Source organism: Anguilla anguilla, chromosome 10, assembly GCF_013347855.1.
Source record: "Anguilla anguilla isolate fAngAng1 chromosome 10, fAngAng1.pri, whole genome shotgun sequence".
Classification (NCBI taxonomy): Eukaryota; Metazoa; Chordata; class Actinopteri; order Anguilliformes; family Anguillidae; genus Anguilla; species Anguilla anguilla.
The window spans coordinates 15,734,617-15,756,730 of record NC_049210.1 but is presented as its reverse complement, the minus strand read 5'-3'; the positions used below and the strand labels follow the sequence as shown (position 1 = coordinate 15,756,730).

At 47.1% G+C, this 22,114-nt stretch overlaps 2 protein-coding genes across 4 annotated transcripts in view; one reads left to right on the top strand and one right to left on the bottom strand.

Annotated features, from left to right (window-relative positions):
• atp2a2a (ATPase sarcoplasmic/endoplasmic reticulum Ca2+ transporting 2a) overlaps positions 1-13,585 on the top strand; it is a 40,035-nt gene extending 26,450 nt beyond the window's left edge. The window contains exons 9-21 of one of the 3 annotated variants that reach the window (XR_004761238.1): positions 382-470; positions 2,519-2,621; positions 2,748-2,879; positions 3,126-3,245; positions 3,785-4,003; positions 4,382-4,717; positions 5,087-5,307; positions 5,680-5,882; positions 6,363-6,448; positions 6,566-6,699; positions 7,180-7,297; positions 8,352-10,451; positions 12,735-13,582. Coding sequence is in view for 2 of the 3 variants with exons in the window: in XM_035379751.1 (XP_035235642.1) it covers positions 382-470; positions 2,519-2,621; positions 2,748-2,879; positions 3,126-3,245; positions 3,785-4,003; positions 4,382-4,717; positions 5,087-5,307; positions 5,680-5,882; positions 6,363-6,448; positions 6,566-6,699; positions 7,180-7,297; positions 8,352-8,633 (2,043 nt within the window). In the remaining variant the exon portion in view is untranslated. Of the gene's footprint in view, positions 1-381; positions 471-2,518; positions 2,622-2,747; positions 2,880-3,125; positions 3,246-3,784; positions 4,004-4,381; positions 4,718-5,086; positions 5,308-5,679; positions 5,883-6,362; positions 6,449-6,565; positions 6,700-7,179; positions 7,298-8,351 lie in introns of all 3 variants that reach the window. The other 2 variants (XM_035379752.1, XM_035379751.1) reach the window with 2 other exon arrangements.
• A 527-nt stretch (positions 13,586-14,112) lies between these two features.
• Positions 14,113-22,103, bottom strand: anapc7 (anaphase promoting complex subunit 7). Its single transcript, XM_035379753.1, has 11 exons — positions 22,003-22,103; positions 21,475-21,661; positions 20,188-20,307; positions 19,901-20,012; positions 19,627-19,780; positions 18,293-18,435; positions 17,886-18,003; positions 17,561-17,757; positions 16,827-17,051; positions 15,916-16,066; positions 14,113-15,043 (listed from the first exon to the last, which is right to left on the bottom strand). The coding sequence occupies exons 1-11, from the start codon at positions 22,101-22,103 to the stop codon at positions 14,854-14,856; spliced, it is 1,698 nt and encodes a 565-aa protein (XP_035235644.1). The 3' UTR covers positions 14,113-14,853.
• Positions 22,104-22,114: the final 11 nt, after the last annotated feature.

Sequence of the window (22,114 nt, the reverse complement as noted above, 5' to 3'; positions counted from 1 at the left end):
ACCGGGAGCCTGCCGGCGATGAGTCCACACAGGCGAGCGGAGGAAAGGAAATCTGTTCTAGCTCCGTTTCCCCGCGCGTTTCTCCTCCGTGCTCTCCGCCGGCCCCCTCAGCCTCACGGACGAGAGCGGCCTCCTTAGCCAGGCACCCTGTGCAGTGGCGTGTGCTGCCCCCTGCTGTATAACTGAACATGGTCCATAAAGCATTGATGAGCACTGTTTGAGGCCAGGCAATGCAGAAATGAAACTTGAGGTCATCGGTTCGTGTGGTTGTAACTGTAGCCGCTTGATGACATTATTGTGCGCGTGATGTTTTATAAGAGCAGGCTTTATTAATAAACCGGTGCGCGCGCCCGTGGGGGCTTCTCCTTTTGTTCGTTGCAGATGTTCATCGTTGACAAGGTTGAAGGAGAGAGCTGCTCCCTGAACGAGTTCACCATCTCTGGTTCCACCTACGCCCCTGAAGGAGAAGTGTGAGTGGCCCGTCGCATTCCCACAGCTGTCAATCACTGCAGTCGCAGCCTTTGCGCACCAATCAGAAGCCCACACACAGAGCTGTATGTTATACTCTCATACTACACTTATGGGAGAGACAGGGGAGGCAGGAGGAGGCACTCATTCAAGCTTTTACTGACCGCGGTCCAAGATCCTTTCACGCCTTCATGGATCGGTAGTCACTGTTGGGTTCATTTCGTTTCAGGAATACGTTTATTCACAGATAGGACTGTAGCCATTTTGATTCTGACTCCCCTTGATCTTTATACAACCAGTATTACATTTTTATTTAGCTTTGTCTTTAAACTTTATTGTCCCATCTGTCCCTTAATAATATTGTCTATTATTAAGGGAGATTGTATTTACGGCAAGCATAAAAATACAGCTTAAGAGAACACATAAAACAACATGTATAATAATGCATCACAAGAAACAAATAAGACCGAAAGGAATGGCTCCTACCAATTACAATGTGAAATGTTATGTGTGAAGTGCCAGTGTCGAGAAGAATCAGTCCATTATTATGCAAAGGGTTCGGTTTGTTTAAGGCCACTGGAACAAAGGAGTCTCTGGCACGCCTTGTTTTTGTGTGGGGTATCCTAAAGCAGTGGGCAGGAACGAGGAGCTGAAACTCCTTATGGAGTGCGTGATCAGAGCAGCCCCGGATTGAACAGGGCTTCCTGGTGACCTGCTTAAGATGCATACCCCGGAGCAGTGCCTGGTGCACCCCAGTCTCTTTACTGGCTACTCTAACCAGTCAGCCTGTGTTTATTAGCTTGGCTGAGACCGCCAAACCAGGCGACCATTCTAAAAGACAGGTTTGGTAAAACATTGCACAACCATAAAAGAATTAATTTTCCTTAAAAGAACATGGGCTGATGGACCTTTTTACAGATGACATCAAAATGCTCCCATTTTCTCACACTCCTGTTTTTAGAACTAAATAAACCGTGGCTCTCTCTCATGATGTAAACCAGTCCCTCCTGGCCCCATTTGGGGCGGGGAGACGTCTCTGTGAGCTAGAAATCCTCGCTGGGCCTGAAGGTGGCTGACTGGATGTGTAGGAGTGAGGGGGGGGGGGATGGGGGGGAGGGGGGTGTGAGTGTCATCCCAATGCAATCTAGCCATTGTGGCCTTTGCTCAGTATTCATCGCGTGTGCTTTGGCAGTTGAATGTCCTTGGCCGGCGTCTGGTATTCCTGTCGACTGACATAAACAATGGCTCCCTCGGACTCGAATGGAACTAGCTGCCTTTCCACACGGCCATCTATAAACCCCTTATGCAACCTGTAGCTATGCCCCATAACTAGCCCGCAGCATACCGTGTTTGCCCGTGAAGGGGCACGTGCATTGTTTTTGATTCACAGTTGAAATGGATTTTCATCATTCGAAAAAGCGGGCTACTGGAAGATAAAAATAAGGACCTTTTCTTTCTTTTTTTGGAAAATGTATGAAAAGGGCTGATGGAAGCGGTCGAGAGTTTGACTGGCATTGCAGCTTCACAGGCGGTGTCTGTTTCCGAGTCACATTTGCAACTCTGCTTTTCACAAATTGAAAAGGCGTTACTGCGGCAGTGTGTGGACTGAAAGTGTAAATTAGGCCTTGGCTTACAGGCATGTGCATTGGAAGAGTGCACACACACACACACACACACACACACACCATTGCTCCTGGTGTGTGAATCCAGGCGGGACAATTGTGATTCCAAATTTGGTGGACAAGGAAGAGTTTTTTTTTTTTTAATAAAATGAAAGGGGTTAATGCTGTGTTTTAAAACTTGATTTGACAACATTGCTAGGATTAAAATGTAAACCTGTAATCTGTTGGTAAAGGAAAGTTGTTTATACAGTAGTGATGGGAGAGAGTCTGTCAGTGTTTTTTCAGTGCTTTTGTCAATCAACCAGTCAAGACTTTGTACCCAACAGCTAAATACTGATTGGTTTAAGTCAGCAATGCCTTGTATGTAATCTGGAGCTAGCATGTGACATTGACATTTCATCTTGACAGTATTTCTCTTTGTTTGCCAGATTTCATGATGGAAAGCAAGTTAAGACCTCCCAGTACGACGCCCTGGTGGAGATTGCCACCATCTGTGCCCTGTGCAATGACTCCTCTCTGGACTTCAACGAGGTCTGTTTCCCCGCCTGCCTAACCCTCCTTACCTTCTCCTTGAGCTGATGAGCCATAAGATGAACGGGTTCTCTAGAAGAGGTTCACAATTAACCTGTGCGGCTGTCTGTCTTTGTCCATCCTCAGACCAAGGGGGTGTACGAGAAAGTGGGCGAAGCCACCGAAACTGCCCTGACCTGCCTGGTGGAGAAGATGAACGTGTTCGACACTGACGTCAAGAACTTGTCCAAGATCGAGAGGGCAAACGCCTGCAACGCGGTGAGTATCCTTGGGCGGCTCACGAGGGTCACGGTTCAAAGCTCCTCCCTGTGGCCGTTCCGAGGGACCGGAGTACACCAGAGTATGGTGGTTATGTTGTACTGTGAGATGGCGTACATGCATCTACTGTTAGGTCATACCTGCTATCTACCATGGTCTTGTACCAATTGTGTGCTCTGATTAGCCTAGTAGAACTGAGCAGGCCTGTTGAGTCTTGTTGATGTAATGAACTGTCTGGATCTTCAGGTGATCAAGCAACTGATGAAGAAGGAGTTCACCCTGGAGTTCTCTAGAGACAGGAAGTCCATGTCTGTGTACTGCACCCCCAACAAGGCCCGCACCTCCATGGGAAAGATGTTCGTCAAGGTAGCGTGCCCCCCTACCCCTTTATTCTAGCCATAATCCTAAAGCAATTTCAGTTGAGTACCCCACTCAAGGGTACAGCAGTATTGCTCTACCTGGAAATTGAACCTCAACCTCTATTTTCCTAACTGTAATGCTATACTGCCACCTACTAAACTTTCACTTGGAAAACCGAATAGAAATATATGTCGAGTACCATCACAGGACTAATACAGTAGCTGTGTCTACCTTGCTAGCTAGTAAAGGTAGACAAACAGTAATAAGATTCTTGATTTAATATCCATGTAGCTAAATGTTGAACATTTTAATAATGACATTTTTATTCATTTCTGTTTATTTTAATGAGGCGCAGTAACTAACACTGACTGTTATGATGCTGAACTAATTGGTTAATTTGGGTGTAACTGTAGCTACTTGATCAGTGATCCCACTAGCCTGTGGAATGCTGCATCTTTGGAACGCAGGACATTCAAAATCAGCACTTTAAACCAATTCACTAGCGTTCTGATAAAAATAACACTAAGCTGTGTTGTGTGTTGCAGGGTGCCCCCGAAGGCGTGATTGACAGGTGCACACACATCCGAGTGGGCAGCACCAAGGTGCCCATGAACGCTGGCATCAAGGAGAAGATCATGTCGGTGATCCGGGAGTACGGCACGGGCCGCGACACTCTGCGCTGCCTGGCCCTGGCCACGCGCGACAACCCCCTCAAGAAGGAGGACCTGGTCCTGGTGGACAGTGCCCGCTTCATCGAGTACGAGGTAGGAATGCCACTCTCACCGGTCTTAATCTGTTTGCCGTGAAACAGAGGAGCTCCGAATGTTCTGTTTTTCTGATGGTACACTCCTGTTGTTCCTAGGGTGAATGTCAGCAATGTTTTCCTCAGGTGGTGTGTGTCTCGGAGATGCTGGGAGACCCTGCTATGATGCTGGGTGCTTCATCCTTTTAAAAAAAGCTTGTGTGTAATGTGTGCTTGTTTGGTGTGCTGAATTAACACACAAGGCTGCACTGATGAGGCTAAGCTCCAGAAATACTACTAGTCATGCCCAGTTGGAAAACCAGGTTTAAAAATTGGTTTTACGAAGCGGGTGACTGAGGTTCTGAAGGCAGGGCTGCTCACCCCGGTTCTCTGCTCACAGACGGACCTGACATTCGTGGGCTGCGTGGGGATGCTGGACCCCCCCAGGACCGAGGTGGCGGCCTCCATCAAGCTGTGCCGCCTGGCGGGCATCCGCGTCATCATGATCACCGGGGACAACAAGGGCACCGCCGTGGCCATCTGCCGCCGCATCGGCATCTTCTCCGAGGACGACGACGTCGACGACATGGCCTTCACCGGCCGCGAGTTCGACGACCTCACGCCCCACAACCAGCGCGAGGCGGTCATGAAGGCCCGCTGCTTCGCCCGGGTGGAGCCCTCCCACAAGTCCAAGATCGTGGAGTTCCTGCAGTCCTTCGATGAGATCACCGCCATGGTAAGCCTGGAGCCCGCGTCCGCCTTCCAGGAAAAGAGGACTGGAATGGAAATTGAGGTCGTGCCCTCTTGCTAACTTCACCACTTCATTTATTAACCGAGACAACATCTCGGCACCTCTGCGTCTCCATCGCGGATTTTAAGAACTGGTGTGTTACAAAAAGCAGGACAGCTTAATAATGATTAATAATGATTTAGCCTTAGAAATGGGCTCGTGGATGGTGTGTGCTTAAGTGTCCGCTCTGTTCTCCGGCTCTGTACGTTCACGGAAGGGACGGGCAGCCATTTTGTGATCATATCCACAGGTAAATTAAATGGGTGGTTCCTGTGCTTTTTGGCTCACGTTGTCGCGGCGTCCCTTCTCCCGCAGACCGGGGACGGAGTGAACGACGCGCCCGCCCTGAAGAAGGCGGAGATCGGCATCGCCATGGGCTCCGGCACCGCCGTGGCAAAGACGGCCTCCGAGATGGTCCTCGCCGACGACAACTTCTCCTCCATCGTGGCGGCCGTGGAGGAGGGCAGGGCCATCTACAACAACATGAAGCAGTTCATCCGCTACCTCATCTCCTCCAATGTGGGGGAGGTCGTGTGGTAAGGGCGGAGCCGTCTCGGGCTTGAGGGGGGAACCAAGCTCAAGCAGGGCGTGGATCATTAAGAGCCACGACTGTGTAAATCAGTGGTCTCCACCGCGGTCCTGGATACAGGGTCTGCTGGTTTCATAGTGACTCTGCACTTCATGAATCAATTAGAGCAGTTGATTACACGGTTATCTCAACTCACCTGGTGTCTTGGGTCTCAATTGGGTGCAGATTTTAAGGTGAGAACAAAAACCAGCAGACCCTGTAGCTGTCCAGGACCAGGGTTGGTGACCACTGTTGTAAACAATGCCTTAATGTGGTGAAACTGCGCTCCAAACTGTTTTTAGCGGCTGTGCATGACTCTCATCTGTTTCCCTGGCGACAGCATCTTCCTGACGGCGGCCCTGGGTTTCCCCGAGGCGCTGATCCCCGTCCAGCTGCTGTGGGTCAACCTGGTGACGGACGGGCTGCCGGCCACCGCCCTGGGCTTCAACCCCCCCGACCTGGACATCATGAACAAGCCCCCCCGCAACGCACGCGAGCCCCTCATCTCCGGCTGGCTCTTCTTCAGATACCTGGCCATCGGCTGTGAGTGCCCCGGCCCTCTCTCCTCCTCAGCCCCCCTCCTCCCTGCCAAAGGGGGAGACTCACCTGCGTGCTTTTACCTGGCACTTTTATCCACCCTCAGCCCCTGCAGTCGGTTGACTTAAAGCAGGAAGCACGTGTGCCTGTGTGCACATTTTCCTTAAGCTGCGACCCTTAAGCTGGCCCAGCTATGGGATGTTCAGTAAGTGCTCACTGAATGGAGGTGCACACACAGGCTCTGTCGCGTCAGAGCAGTGGGTCTGACTTCTGGCACACAGAATGACACACAGCAGTCTCCGGAGGCTGTGTGGGCCCCAGGGACTTTGACTGAAGCAGTGCTCATCAGCACTTGCAAAACTATTGTGCATCATTAAGGAACAAATGGCAAATAGATCCAGGGGGAGTTGGGACTCCGGTGTGTGCCTGTGTGCCTGTGTTTTATGTAATTTCCTCTAAATGACATTTGAGCTCTGCCCCCTACAGGCTATGTGGGAGCTGCAACTGTGGGAGCTGCTGCCTGGTGGTTCATCGCTGCCGACGACGGACCCAGAGTCACCCTGTACCAGCTGGTGAGGCCTCCTGCTGGCTCCCTTTTAGATCCAACTGGAGCGCACACACACACTTCACCAAACCTGTGGACATGTGCAGCCGGGTAACTGTCCCAAACCCCCACCTCTCGCCCACAGAGCCACTTCCTGCAGTGTTCCCCTGATAATCCCGATTTTGGAGACCTGGAGTGCCATGTGTTTGAGTCGCCCTACCCCATGACCATGGCCCTGTCTGTACTGGTCACCATTGAGATGTGCAACGCCCTCAACAGGTGAGTCTCGCGCTCCTCAAGCTCCTGCTGAAAGGCCCCCCTACCCTTACCCCCCCGACCCAGGTTACTGAGCCTGGGAGAGGGGTTAAGCAGAATGGTGGATTATTGTACCGTGTCACAGAATGAAACGGGCTAAAAACAGGTTTATTACAGCACCACTGCAATGGCTAACTAAAGCGTTAGCCCTCAATGCTAATGTACCCAGTGCTGCGGAGTGCCAGCGCTAGCTGTGGTGTAGCCGCGCAGTGCCAGCGCTAGCTGTGGTGTAGCCGCGCAGTGCCAGCGCTAGCTGTGGTGTAGCCGCGCAGTGCCAGCGCTAGCTGTGGTGTAGCCGCGCAGTGCCAGCGCTAGCTGTGGTGTAGCCGCGCAGTGCCAGCGCTAGCTGTGGTGTAGCCGCGCAGTGCCAGCGCTAGCTGTGGTGTAGCCGCACAGGGCCGCGCTCTGAGGCGTCTCCCCGGCTCACGCCCGTCTGCCCCGCAGCCTCTCGGAGAACCAGTCCCTGGTCCGCATGCCCCCCTGGGAGAACATCTGGCTGCTGGGAGCCATCTGCCTGTCCATGTCCCTGCACTTCCTCATCCTGTACGTGGAGCCGCTGCCGGTAAGAGCCTGGAGCCCGCCGCCTTCACGTAGCGTCACGCGCGTCAGAGACGCGTGCGTTAAGTGCTCTGTCTGTGCGTATATGAAATGACTGTGTTTGCATATTTGAAGACGTATGTGTCTGTACGCCCTTTCTCCGTGAAAGTTTTCTTGAATATGGTGGCACATGGCCCTCTGGGGCGGGGAGAGTATTCTTGCTCCTTCAGACACACACCAGTTGTGTACACACCATACTAAATAAGACAAAAGTATAGCCAATGAGGTATGACAGTTTGATTCATTTGACAATTTACCAGTGGGGAAAGTACATTTGAATTGTTAAGCAAACGGTAACTTACATCAAGCTAATATTTTCTATTTGAGAGGGAAGAAAAGATTTTAAGTCTCATTACAAGACAAAACAACTTAAGGCGGACTTCCCTTGCAGTGTTTACCTGTCGGTGACGGTGCTCTTACCCTGATCCAAAGCCGTATGATTCCTGCTGGTTTTACCGGTTCGCCAGCTCCAGCCTCCCGGCCCTTTATTCACTGGCAGGGACATGAAGCATTATGGAAAACCTCAAACACAAGGCTTTATTAATGACTGCCGGGTCCTGCAGTCTCCTGCTTGTTGACTGTCAGTCAGTACAGTCTTCCCTCCAGCTCCGGTACATTCTGTCTGGACTGGGATAAAGACCCTCCTGTTAATTTATCATATCAAGTGAAAAAGACAAAAAAAGAAAAGGCACATCTTGTTTTGTCGAGGTGCAGGCCAAAGCCTTAAAAGGAAGGTTGCACTGTTTACTCCAGTGCAGGTTTTAATCACTAAATCTTGTTCATCTGCAGTGGCTTTGTTCATCTGACGAGAACATTGAAACATTGGTGATATAAACTGCATTGGAGTAAATGGGGCATGCAACCTTTCTTTTCAAGTTTTAATTTATCATACCAGCTGCTCATGGGCCCCCAATGCAGAAATAAGCCATCGTTTATTTCAGGGCTTCCCCAGAAAAGCCCAAAAGCCTCAACTCTTTCTCTGCTGACCCCAACCCCCCCCCAACCCATCCTTTCTCCAGATCATCTTCCAGATCACCCCCCTGGACGTGACGCAGTGGCTGATGGTGCTGAAGATCTCGCTGCCCGTCATCCTCCTGGACGAGCTGCTCAAGTTCACCGCCCGCAACTACCTGGAGCCCGGTAAAGAGCTGGAGAAGTCCAGCGCCTCCGCCGCCCCCGGGGCCTGCTCCCTCTCCGCATGCACGGAGGGCATCTCCTGGCCCTTCGTGGCCGTCTCCTTCCCCCTGGTGCTGTGGCTGTACAGCACTGACACTAACGTGGCCGAGATGTTCTGGTCCTGACTGACATGAGCACGGTGTGTCACGCCCCTTATCCCCTCCCTCACCCCGCCCCCCCCCTCCCCTCCCGCCGCGTGTGGCCCCGCCCACCAGTGGAGATTAACACGCATCCCTAATAAAGCAAGAGTCACAGAGGAAAAACGAAGCCACACAAGCTAAGTCACCGTTTTTTGTACTTGTATTTTCAGCTGTCATTCCGGGGAACGGGTTGGGTGGGGTGGGGTGGGGGATGGATTTTCCTGAAATCGTTTGATTATCATTATTATCATTGATTATCATTATCATTTTTTTTTGGTCATTCTTTTTTTTTGTTTTTTTGTTTTTTAAAAATATGTATATTTTTAATGGATTGAGAATGTAATTCGTCCTGATGTCTGATATCTCATTTCAAACCGAGTCCGTTAATTCCCCCACCCACCACATATTACACCCCCCCCCCCTTTAAATATATAACGAGATATTTAAGAACTGTCTGATGTACAGAGATTTAACACTATTTTATGCAACTGTTTTTGTAGTTTTTGGAAATGCGTATAGGGGTGGAGGGGGCGGGGCTTGAGGGGGTAAAGGCATGTACAGGACTCTGTTTACTAATGTTTTACCATTGTGTCTTCAGTATGAGCTGTGGCGGATGAGCATCATGTGACAGGAAACACAGGCAGGGTTAATTGAGTGAATGAGTATTTATGTTGACTAAAAAAACCTAGAAGGAAATGGCATGTTCAGCATGTTGCATGTAGGTTTTCTTTTAAAATTATTTTCATTCCTTCACCTCTTCCCCGTCCCCCGTCCCCTCCCTTGTCATCTAATGTTTTGCATTCATTTTTTTTATTCCTATTTTGTATTCAAACATATTTTTTTCTGCACTAGGCAGAGCACAGCTACCTCAAAATTAATGTCCCTTCTCCCACGGTTGTCACCCCCCCCCCCCCCTTTGCCCTAAAACTGTCCCACTAGTCTTTACAGTGCAGTTTTGTCGGTCAACTCTCGAGGTGTGCCCGCGTTAGCTTGTGCAGAAAAAAAATCAATAAAATGGCCTGCCTTGTCCCCTGGTTCATTGTGCTTTCTCCATATTTTAATGATGTTTTTAGTCGTTCTTAGTCGATTTGCATTATTTTTTCATTTTTAGGGGAGGGAGGGGTTTGTAAAAGATGTAAATGTTTCCATCGCTCAGTTCAGTTGAGTGGAAATCTATATCCAGCAAAACTGTCGTTGAAATGTTGACTTGAATACAACGGAACCAGATCTTTTCAGATTTTTTTTTCCCCGTTTACCCTAAGAGAAATACATTCACTGAATGATAAAGCTTTTGTCTTAATTTAGAAGCACTGTTGCGTCTTATATTATTTCCATACAGTTGATTATTATGTGCACATACTGTACTTGAATATGTATAAATATACCAAGTGGCTGATTACATAATCCGTTGAGCACAAGTAATACTGTGGTCTGGCCCCACTGTGGTCTGATGCCCTATAAAGGAATTTTGCACAAATCGAGGGGAAACTTCCTTGGCCGTATTGTTGGCCCCAGCTCTGACCGCGAAAGGGCTTGCTAGTAGGAAGTCTGTAAATCTGTACATAGCACATCATTCGAATAGTACTTCAGTGTATGAGTTTTAAAGTTAGTCCATAGTACCATCACGCTGTTCCGACTTTACACCGATGTGATTTAAGACTAACTAGCTTACCTCTGGAGAGCATGCTTCCGGCAGTATCGGGCCCGCAGGGCTTGTGTTCTCATTCGAAATAGTGTTTGTATTTTAACAAGCCTAACTGTGCCATTTTCCCTCCAATGCCTTCCAACCGCTTCCCTTCCAGAGTGAGTATCCTCAGCCTGCATGTCCTAACTCACTGGCATGTCCCTTTTTCACACCCCTCACATGACCATCCCTACATCTGGTCCCCTCTTACACTGTAGCCAACCGTTGAGAGACTGTCTCCGTGGTGACAAGAGGGGGGATGTCATAAACACCAATATTACACCGCATTCAGTTGCTTGCCGATTTGAACCTTTCAATATATTTGGTTTAGATTAGAGACGTCAAACCCAAGTCCTGGAGGGCCGCAGAGTGGCTTTCCTTTACTTCCCTTCTGCAGCCAGTTCCGTACTTGAGAACAGGGTGTGTGGACTCTTTAACCACACGACTTAAATCACTGGTGCTGAAACACTGAAAAACAGGAGTCCTTGGAGCCTTATGAGACTGGACTGTAATGTCTGTGGTCCGGAGCCTTTGTGGCCAGTTGAAACTGAGCAGTTAATCGGCAGCAAAAGCACCCACAAAGCTTCACTCTGCCATCGCTAGTCTTGACTGTTTGTGCGAGCTGTGTTCTGTGCTTCATCTTCTTGGGCATTCACAGAGTTTAAATGGTTTTCGGTGGGAGGGAAAAGGGATTTTTTTTTGGTACACAGCTATGAAATGGGATATTATGGTTCCCGCTTCGGGCACTTTAGTGTGTTCGTGTTTTTTTTCTTCTCGGTACACCACTGTTTTGCCATGCAGACCCCTCGTCCAGGGTGACTGACAAAGGCTTGCATTCCAAAAATCCTCCACTTTGCTTTCTTTTGAGTTCTGGCCTCATTGTATTTCACTGTGTATATTTAATGTTTGAATCAGGAGAATAGATAAATGTTATTACTTCATTTTAAGCATTCGAGCCAGCCTACTCAGCCTCAGGATTACACACAGGGAACAAGACGGGGGTAGGCTGGCTGGGATATCCACTGTGAGAAAGAGCAGACCTGTTGACTGGGACTCTGATAGATCCACATCTAAATATAAAGATGTTCCCGGCAGCATTCCGTGATTGATGGCGGTCGTCTATCCTTGGACGCTCAGCGCCGAGTGTCTCCCCTAAATCACGCCTTTAAAAAGATCGAAAGGGGGGAGGCGTCAGCTGTTGGGATAAACTCGGGAGAAACGGGCGGCAGTCACCCAGTTTTAAGATTCTCCGGGTGCCGCGGAGTGTTTTCGAAGGAGACAATGCACTTGATTTTGGAGATAGTAAATCTGAATGTGCAGGGGGGGCATTCTGAGAACTGCCAACTCTGGCCTTCACTTAGAACCAGACACCTCTCACCTGCTCACTCTGGCCTTCATCTAGTACCAGACACCTCTCACCTGCTCACTCTGGCCTTCATCTAGTACCAGACACCTCTCACCTGCTCACTGTGGCCTTCATCTAGTACCAGACACCTCTCACCTGCTCACTCTGGCCTTCATCTAGTACCAGCCACCTCACCTGCTCACTGTGGTCTTCATCTAGCACCAGACACCTCCTACCTGCTCAGTCTGGCCTTCATCTAGTACCAGGCTTCTCATATGCTCATAATGTGCTTTACTTGGCCTTGCCTGCTAGCCAGTAGCATGTCCACAGAACAAACTGGGTTTGCGGAACGTGTTCACTTTGTGATGGACGTGAGGGAAGGGATTGCCTTTTCTGGCTTTAGGCGATGGTTCAAGGTAGCTCTATCCCCAGAAGAGTCCACGACTTAATTAACTACCTGATTAATCCTGTCTAACCAGCCTGTTTACTTCAATATCTAAATGTGTAGCATGACTAACTGTACGTATCAATTCTATAGGATGTTACATTTGGGAAAAAAAAGGAATAAAATCCAAGTCACTGAATACTCTGGCATATTTACATTTTTTTTTACTGTGGTGTTTTTGTGGTTTGAATAACTAGAAAACAGGTCTACATTGCTCAACGGGAAGTTTAAATTAAAAAATGTGTACAAAAGATGTTATTAGTCTTGTGGATTCTGTTTTTCTGATTTTCACAAAATGGCATGTATGTTTTGGAGATGCTGAATTATACAAGAATTGAATTAATCCACGTCTACTGATTGGTGCATGTGGGCTTCACACATCAAACCATTTGACCAGAGAAAGGCTTGTACTGCAGTCAGGTATGAAAACGGACCCTTTTTTGGTCAGGCTGCAAAAACACAGCCCATGCCTCATGACTAACATCAGCCCTGTCCAGAGTTGAATTTCTTTTTCACCTATCAATTTCAAAAGTCTGTGCTCTTGAGCTTAAGACTGGCATTCTTCTCCTCTGATTCATCCTTCTCTCTCTCTTTTTTTCCCCTTCCTTGCAGCTAGGGCAGAGTAAGCCTGCCGCCTCCTCTAAAGTCCTTTGCAGGAACTGTGAAGTTTTGCTTTAGTGTTGTGCATGTGTGTTTTGAGCAACACCACATTCTCCAAGACCTGCATGAAAAATGTGCAAAAATAAAAAATGCGTATATATATATATAATTACAAAGATATACTTAAAAAGTGACAGAAAATGGTGTATTTTTTAAATGGATGATGAACAGTGTTTTAGGACTTTGAGAAATCGAACAAGGCCAGTCGTCTGTGCACGGGACCACTCTGCCCGTGTGCATCTTCAACGCATGGAGACAGACCGTCGCTTAGCCTTCAACCTTACATGAGGATACGAGTTTTCATGCCACCTTTTTAAAACTCTGTAAAATGTCAGTTTTATATAAATGTACAATATACAGTGATGCATGTCCAAACTGAAGGTAGCCGAAATTATCGTAAATTTATATTATAGCTATGTATAATGCCATTTAATATGTAATTAAATGCTATGAAAATATCTACATAGAGAAAGCGGTACTAATGTCAAATGAAGCTCAAAACCACCAATTCATCTTTTCCTAAGGAAATCTTTTGTTGGGGGGGCGTGCAAAATAAGCAAACATACTTTGTTTTTGTTTTTTTGCAAATCTAAGTTATTTAAATAACATTCTGCAGTATCTGGGCGGGTGATGGTGCAGCAATACTGTGATGCATATACTTTGAAAGAAGCAGTCAGTCCCTTTAAACAGCATGTTTCAACTCCGAACAACTGTAAATAAGAGCTACTGTTTGTTTCAGCGCTGATTGTAATGTGCATCACACGGGCTTGTGGTTTCAGGTAAATAAAGATTATACATGACTTGTGAGTGTGTGTGCCTGACTGTTCAGCTCTCCAAGACACAAGCTGCAAAATAAATTGGCTTGTTGATTTTGGGTAATTTTGTGTAAATCAATAGGGCAGTGGTGCCCAACCATGGAGGGCTAAAAGTATGCAGGTTTTCATTCCAACCAATCGCTACACCTACTTATTTCACTAAACACACCTTCAACCAGAGAGGAGGGAACTAATTGGTGAAATCAGCAGGTGGAATGATTGGTTGGAATGAAAATCTGCATACTCTTGGCCCTCCCATGGCATATGATTGGGCACCACTGCAACAGGGTGAAAAGGCTTCATGACCAGCATCGGTCACAAGGGTAAACATTATCCTCTCACACTCCCTGCACCCTCAAAACCTTGACTTGAAGCGCACTGGGATTGTTTCACACCTTTGTATATTCACCGTGCTCCAAAAAAGTAAAAAATCTAACACCAAATGGTCCTGAAATTCATTCATACCCACTGCCACAGGCCCAAAAAATTGTCTACTGCAGCCAGAACACAAGAACTACAGCCATGATTGTATTTATTTTGTCTACACTACACAAGATTGTTATATATGTATATATACAGCACACTACACTTTGTTATAAACATCTTCATTACAAACCCCCCCTCCCCCCACAACATTTATGTCTCTCCCACCCCCCCATCCCCACCCCCAAAAAAAGAGAATTAAAAATTTAAACAAAACCATTACATGATTAGGGAATAAAGCAGGCCAAAGAAGTCAAGTCAGAAAAACGATATGAATGTATACAGTTTCACAAATTTCATAAGGCAAAGCTTAAATACTAATGACAGACTGCAGTCGTACAGGAAGAGGGAGCAGAGAGAACACCCATAAGGGAAAAAAAAAGAAAGACAAAAGCAGCAAAATAAGCGTATTGCAGTGAACTCTCTCATCCCAGTTTGGACATGTACACAGTCCTCACACGGCAGGTGTAATGCCCGAGCCCAGCTCCTACACCGTCCACAAGACCGAGTGGAGCCCCCCCCCCCGCACCCCGGTAGGAGGTGCTGGGGCCACACCCAGCCACGCCCTCTCACCTGAGCAGGGCCCCTTCTCCCTGGGGTGCAGGTCCCGCCGACGAGACCAGATTTTCGGGGGTGTGGCGAGCGCAGAAAGGATAGAAAAGGGGGTTCAGATCCCCGCCGCTCGATCGGGCGAGCGCGGCGGGGGCGGAGCGCGTCGCCGTACCCCAGAGGCCCCCGGGGCGCGCGTCGGGAGCTGGGGGGGGGGGCAGGGGTCACTGCATGCCGAACCACTGCTCCTGGTCGGCCCACTGCGCCGCCTCGCTGTCGCTCCCCTCCAGGTCCCCGTCCTCCCCGCTGCCCTCCATGTCGTCGCCGTCCTCCTCCACCGTGGCCTCCGTCGGGCTCTCCTCCTTCTCCATCTTCTGCATGCCCTCCAGGGACTTCTGGTCGTTGGGGTCCAGGCTGAAATCACAGAAAGGGAAGAGAACCGGATCACCAAATCACACTGCATTCACAGTGGGGAAAAAATAGCTCAATATTCATGATAAATATTCATTAAAAAACTGAAAAAGAAGCGCTGCTTGGATCTAGGAACGACAGGTGCTCATTGGTAAGGCAGGAGAACAAAAGCTGAACAGCAGTCCATGAGAAAAAACTGTTTCTGGAACGAGAATAAATGTAAAAGTGTGACACCGAGAAAAAAGGCCGAGGCACTCTGTCTCTGAGTGAAAAAATGGATGAAAAGCCTTTATCAAATGGGCTAGAACGAGGCAATAAAACAGACCGACGCGTATGGACACTACGTTTTCATCAGGGTCGTGGATGAACTGCTTAAATCAGAGGAGGGGAACAAGGGCCATATCGGCTTCTGGCTCTCACGCCAACTTCTGGCCTTACCGAATTAGCCCTAACATTCACGCCATTTGACATTTTGTCTTGATAAGCACGTGTGCCAGTCGAACACTGTTCTGTCCCTATACGAAATGTGTTACTGTGATGTAATCTACAAGTGAACCAGTGTTGGTGTGTACAGCCAATTAGCTCATTTAGCCAGGGTAATTGGTGGAAACTAAAACCTGCGCACACACTAGCCCTCCAGGACTGGAATTGCCTACCCCTGACTTAAAATACTTGCCACACGTGAACACTAGAGGGAACCATAAACCTCTAAACAGGGAAGTTATATAAAATGCATGACTAACAATTTTTTTTTTTAATTAACACTTCATTTAAATGAGTCAAAACTAACAAGGCTTAAGATCCCTTTAAGGAAATTGACCTGGCCTTAAAAAAAAAAAAAACATGACATACTGAAAATTCCCACTGCTTGTTACCTGAGTGCGATGCTGTATTGGTCCATTGCCTCTTGATAGTCATTGACAGCCACCAGGAAATCTCCCAGCATCCTGTGCAGCACACAGTCGCTCTGATTGGCCAGAGCGTGTCGCAGCAAAGCAATTCCCTCCTCATATTTCTGTTCTCGGCCTATAAAGAGAAATTAAACGATTATACACACGTTTATTTCATCTACAGGAATACCATTTCCTAAATAAAATACATGCAGCAACCAGGGCAGACCCTGCCCCCCAAATGAGTAAACACCATCTGCACTGTTTACTGTTCATCATGCATTTTGTTTCTGATCCAAATGTGCACAATTACTTTAGTTAATAGCAGGAGTTGTTTGTGGCAATAAACATAACGTATCTTAATCAATACATTTCTGTTGAAGTCTATGCTCTGAACAAATTCAGGAAAGAGGTCTCCTTTAAGCCCAATTAGCTGTTCAATGTACTGTTTAGGGCCGACCTGAAAAACTAATTAGGCCTACTCTTTATCAGTGAAGTTTAAAACCCATCTGTGTGCTTGTGGTTTCATTAAGGGCTCACATAAACAGACAGGCATACTTACACTTGTATGCTCCTGTTAGAACACACCAACCTACAAAGACCTAACAGCAGAACCAGTGGACCCAAGGTACCTCCTGGTCCAGAGCAGGGAAATGCTGGTTTAGGACCCAAATGACCTCCCTTCCCAGGCCTCTGACCCCATTAATGCACAAATATATTTCCAGTGACACCAGCCCTTCCTAATCTATCAAAGTGAAAAAGGCCATATTGTATGCCTTTACACTGCAACCAGACCACTCACCCAGCTGGTTCAGAGGCCTGTCGGGCAGTGTAGGCCCAGCCTATTTCCCCAGTTTTGCCCGGTACATCCCAGAACACGCACGGCGCCCACTCACTCAGCAGCTCGGCCTTCTTCACCACGGCCTTGATGTAGTCGGGCCTCTGCGCCAGCGCCTTGTCCAGCAGGGTCTTGGCCTTCTCCTGGGTCATGGGGTCCTCCAGGCACACCGTGGCCAGGATGGTCAGGGTCTGGGCGTTGGCGCCCAGCGTCTTGTAGATGTTGTTGGCCATCCCCATCGCCTCCCGGATCCCGTTGGAGGCCAGGTAGCAGTCGATCAGCCCTTGGGGGAGGAAAGGAGGCGGGAAACATGAATGAAGGAGAGGCTAAGGTAAACCTAGCTCCAGCGGTTGCTACGCTCAACGGTTCTGTTCCACGATAAGCACAACGTGGCATATTTTCCACTTTATTATTTTTTTTAAACTAACGTTTTTGGGAGGATGTTTTTACAGTGCAACATCGTCTCAGTTCAAGGAAGTGCAGTTAAGCATTCAGTCTCCTCCAAAGAGCTTATGGCCAGCCAGAGCTTCTTTTCACTCCGTAGTGCACCAGCTAGATATGTGCAGTCATTACGTTGGGAGAAATACACTTCAATTCATTTGCAGCTGGTGCAAGCAGAATCAATCAAAAGACATCTGATACATATCTGATAATGCTCCCTCTCTCCCTGGGCAACGTAACGGGCAATTATGCCCAGCCTGCGTTCCCTGTGCCACAGCCAGCCTCGGCACAGGCAGGGTTGGATACGGAACATGGATACGGATGGTATACGGAACACTCTCCGGGCCTTGCCTTCGTAGCAGTCGAGGCGGCAGGGGGCGAGGCGCATGGCCTCGCGGAAGTGGATGATGGCCTCCTGCACGCGGCCCATGTTGCGCAGCGCTGCCCCCTTCAGGAGGAGCGCCTGAACGCTGTTGCTGTTCAGCTGGATGGCCTTGGCGCCCAGGTAGAGGGCGCGAGAGTAGCGCTTGCTGTAGAAGCTGTGGCAGCTGAAGGGAGAGAGCACAGATGCACAGGAAGTCATTTCTAGTTCCCTTTCCTTCTTTCAGAAGGTTTACCACACGAGGTCTAAAACAGACTTGTCTTTTTCACTGCCCCTGTGGCGAAGCGCTCTCACCCGGAGATAACCCAGGGTTCCGCGTGCTGGTCGGAGATGTTGAACAGTCGCCCCCCCAGGACCTCCACGTCCTCCAGGTGCCCCTCGCGAGCCATCAGATAGCCGTACACGTCCATGCCTGGTGAACAGCGCAGCCATTAGCCAAGTCATCACCGAGTCACATATACACACAACGTTCCCACTCACTTCACTGCCTTTACTGCACAGTCCCAAAAGGGCTGAAAACACTGAGGCAGTCAGCCAGAAACCACTGGGCCAACACAACATAATTTATATCAAAACTTTCCACAGACTTTAAACAGACTGTTTTATGAGCTCATAACTAAGCCTGTCTATAACACAGTGTATTTCTGGCAAGGCGACAACATTTTGTCCCCGTAGTTCTGTAATCCAGGGAAAACTTTCACCTTTGATCAGATAGGGATCCAGCATCTGGGCCTGCTCAAATTTTAGGATGGAGTTCTTGGTGTCCCCTGCCCTGAAGTACAGGTCTGCTAGGCTCACCAGCAGATCCACATTGTCCCGCAGCAGAGACTTCTTCTCCAGTGAGCTATACAGGAAACGTAGGAGAAAATATTTGAGGAGCACTACAATACCCAGCTTGCCTTTCCCCCTGGGGAAATTATGATGGGATAAAATTAAGATAAACCCCAATCAAGCAATACATGCAAACTGTTGATAATTTCTCTCTTTACACTTTTCGAATAGCACAGCTTTCTTTCCAGCACTTTGTAAAAAGAAATACCAGAACCTATGGCAATGGTTTCAGAAGTGCATTGCCCAAGAGATTCAGACAAACAGTTAAGGTAATTTAGGAAAAAGTCATGCAAAATGTGAGTGCCTCCCATTTTATATAGTAAAGAATTCCAAGAACAGTATCAAAATTACAACTGAATTATGTCATTACAGTATTGCTATACTTTATTTTTATATGCTGTGAGTTTCAGTAATATATACATTTATTTGACCTTGATAAACCACACTGGCTGGTTGCTAGGTTACTAGGTGGCCTGACTGACAAAGGTAGTTTGGAAACTATGCTATGTTGAGCCAATATCATGGTATAAGCTCCAATTCAGTTTGGGGTTTTTCAACAGAATTAAAACTGGATTTGTTTTTGAGCACAGTAACAGGGCCAATGTGAGTAACTGAAGTAGTAGTGTAGTGTCATTTACCTTGTAGTGCATTTCCACTACGTAGTATTACAGAGTAAATATGTTTAAGATAACGTTTAAAGACTTTTTGTGTTCTGAATGAGTCAAGTAACAAACAGAACTCTAAATTCTGACAGAACCTCCTTGATGGGCTAGAAAGTTCTTACCATTAATAAATAAATAAATAGTAACACCCTCAGTAAAGAACCGATTCCATTAAGGGTACCACAGTCAGCTATTCACAGGGAGGGGCTATTCAGGGAGATTAAACAAACCATGACCACACAGTAATGACAAAGGACTATATGGCCTGTTTGCATAATTTATCGGTTTGACAACTTCTAGAGAAGGCCAAAAAAGCATTCCGGTTTGAGTTGCCCTAAGATGAGAAAAGACTGCAAGCACCAAAAAGCACCTAAAAGCACCAAACCTGCAGGCTGAAAAGCAAACAAATAGCAGTGAGAGCTAGACTACTCACAGAGCTACAGAGCTAGTTTACTCACAGAGCCAGTTTACTCACAGAGCTACAGAGCTAGTTTACTCACAGAGCCAGTTTACTCACAGAGCTACAGAGCTAGTTTACTCACCAGATGGTGTTGATGGCTCTGTGGTTGTCCCCAGCATGGATGAAAGCGTAGGCCTTTATCCACACAGAGAGCCAGTCCAGATTGGGAATGCTCTGAATCACGTCCATGGTCATTGACGCCACTTCAGCTCCTTTCACCGACAGAGAGAGAAGGCCTGCAACAGACACAAGTAAGAACCATCTAATACTGAGGAGACGCCAACATGGAGCCCATGGCATTGAGAGACGGAGGGAAACGCTCGTTTAAGCTCCGCCACTGAAATTGAGCGCCATACCAATTATGGCGTCGAGTGCCAGGGGGCACTGCCTCAGGACTTCTTTGTAGCTGGTCACCGCAGACCGCTCCTGACCCGCCTTTCTGTACAGGTTAGCCAGCATCATGTTGATCTACAAAAGGAGGGGGGGGGAAAAACCACACCTGCATTTCACTGCACACCACTATTCCCGTTGAATAGCTCAATAAAATAACTGCACTGTACGTGAATAATGTGCTCAATAATTTTGGGTTAGGAACACCATAAAGAGCAATGAAGCGTGGCTTAGACAGATCAGCCATGCAGACCTTGGGGGTTCTCTGGCGGGAGGGGATCCCATCCAGCACAGCGATGGCGTCCCTGTCCAGCTTCAGAATAGTATAGCATTCGGCAATCTTGTACTTCACTTCGATCTCGGAAGGAAGGCTCTAAAATCAGGCAAAAATGCAATTAGTTTAATCCAAAGAGCATTGTATCAGGAAAAACAAATAAGTACAACACAAACATAGATGTGTAAATCGTAAAACCTAATTTCACTTTGGAAGGCCACAACAGCACGCACATAACTTGCACATTTGCCAAAATACATACCTGCATTATATATATACACATATATATTTTTTTATTATTGCTTCCAGCAGATGTATCCTTTAGCACATTTGTTCAACCTTCCACTGATCACTGACCACACGGGATAAGAACAGGTGACCTAAAGGCACAGGTGAAAACTCCAGACCGAAACAACTGTCAACCAATTTCTGTTCTTTGCTCAACAGCACAGATCTTTGAACATTTTGACAAGTATGTCAATATCTGAAAGACACCTTCTCTGATCAAGGCAAACTCTCAGGTGAAATCTTTTGCTGATTTATCAAAAGACTTTGACCTTGCTAACAATAAAGTTAAAATATATTTTAGAGCACACTATAATGGTTTAATTTCCAAATGATCCGAAATAATCCTTGCCTAAATAACAATGTGTTGTAATTTCAGGGCAACAATCAAAACTTGTCCAACTTAAGAGGGGTGCCACAAGAGTTGAAAAACTCCTCTGCTTTTATTTCTCTTTATTAATGAGTTCCCATTATCATAATATAAATGTCCATGATACAGTACTATAGACGTCAAGATAAAATGAATCGCATTTGGTTTAGTAGGACTGACATCTTGCAGAAACTAAAAAGATGAAACATTATGAAATGAAATCAGTCTTTTGAAAAAGGTGATTTTAAAATAAAACGAATTATGAAATAAAAATTAGAATAAATGTAACAATATGGTTGCAAAAATGAGTATGGAGAAATAACATTTTATAATAATTGGTTGGGCATTTTGTAACTGTTGAATCATTTCTAAATGTATGGACTCATATTGCCACATTGATGCATACTTAATTATTTGACATAAATGGGATTCCGTATTTGATTAGGCAGCCAACAGAGGGTGCATTTAAGGAAGTCCAAGAAACACAGAACATTGCATTTCGAATATTCGTTGTTATACGGCATGTTAGCGTAGAACATATTACGATGTATCCTGACAACTGAATAAGAGCGTGAGTACAGGCAAATAAGCCATGTAGCGGGCCTACATACCTGTGACTGCAGCGAGGACGCAGTGCCCCCCGTAGAAGGACGCACTTTGGAGGTTTTACTCAGTACCTTCTTCTGCTGCAGAGCCATCCTATACTTGCACCCTGCGTTTCTGTACTCCTTGTCGTGAAACAGTGCGTCTGCATGGTACACCAGTAGCTGGTACTTCTGAGACGGGGAGAACAGTTCTCTGCAAGACAAGGAAATATAGACGTTTATTAGATGGAGCACATGCCATGTGCGAGGTGAATTAGACATAACGGTTCACAATAGTTGCGGCAGAGTAGATTAAACAGTGAACGGATCCAAATAGCAAAACAAACAAAAAAAGTTGATGCCATCGGGATCGTATGCAAGCTAGCTGTTAGCTACAGTCGTCTACCTGGTGGTTAGCTAGCTTCAACGAGTGTGTTAATACTAGTTAGTTAACTCCAGTTGGCAGCGTATCTGCATGATATTGTAGCGAATATTAGACAACAGAAAGAAGAGAAAGCAAGCGAACGAGTTGTATAAATAATGTTGACTACGTACGGGTTGTTATTGCTCATCGTCAGTAACAGGCTGCTTATTATCCGCACGTTCGAATGAAGTCCTGCAGCCGCCATATCCCGAACATGGTCTATGACATTCATCTTTTACTATT

What these genes read in the sequence shown, in the direction of transcription:
- anapc7 (XM_035379753.1), bottom strand. Translation starts at nt 22,103, where the DNA reads ATGAATGTCATAGACCATGTTCGGGATATGGCGGCTGCAGGACTTCAT. An exon ending in CCCGCCAGAGAACCCCCAAG is followed by an intron (nt 20,013 to 20,187) that starts GTCTGCATGGCT and finishes CTCCTTTTGTAG; the next exon opens with ATCAACATGATGCTGGCTAA. An exon ending in CCGCCTCGACTGCTACGAAG is followed by an intron (nt 17,052 to 17,560) that starts GCAAGGCCCGGA and finishes TCCTCCCCCAAG; the next exon opens with GGCTGATCGACTGCTACCTG.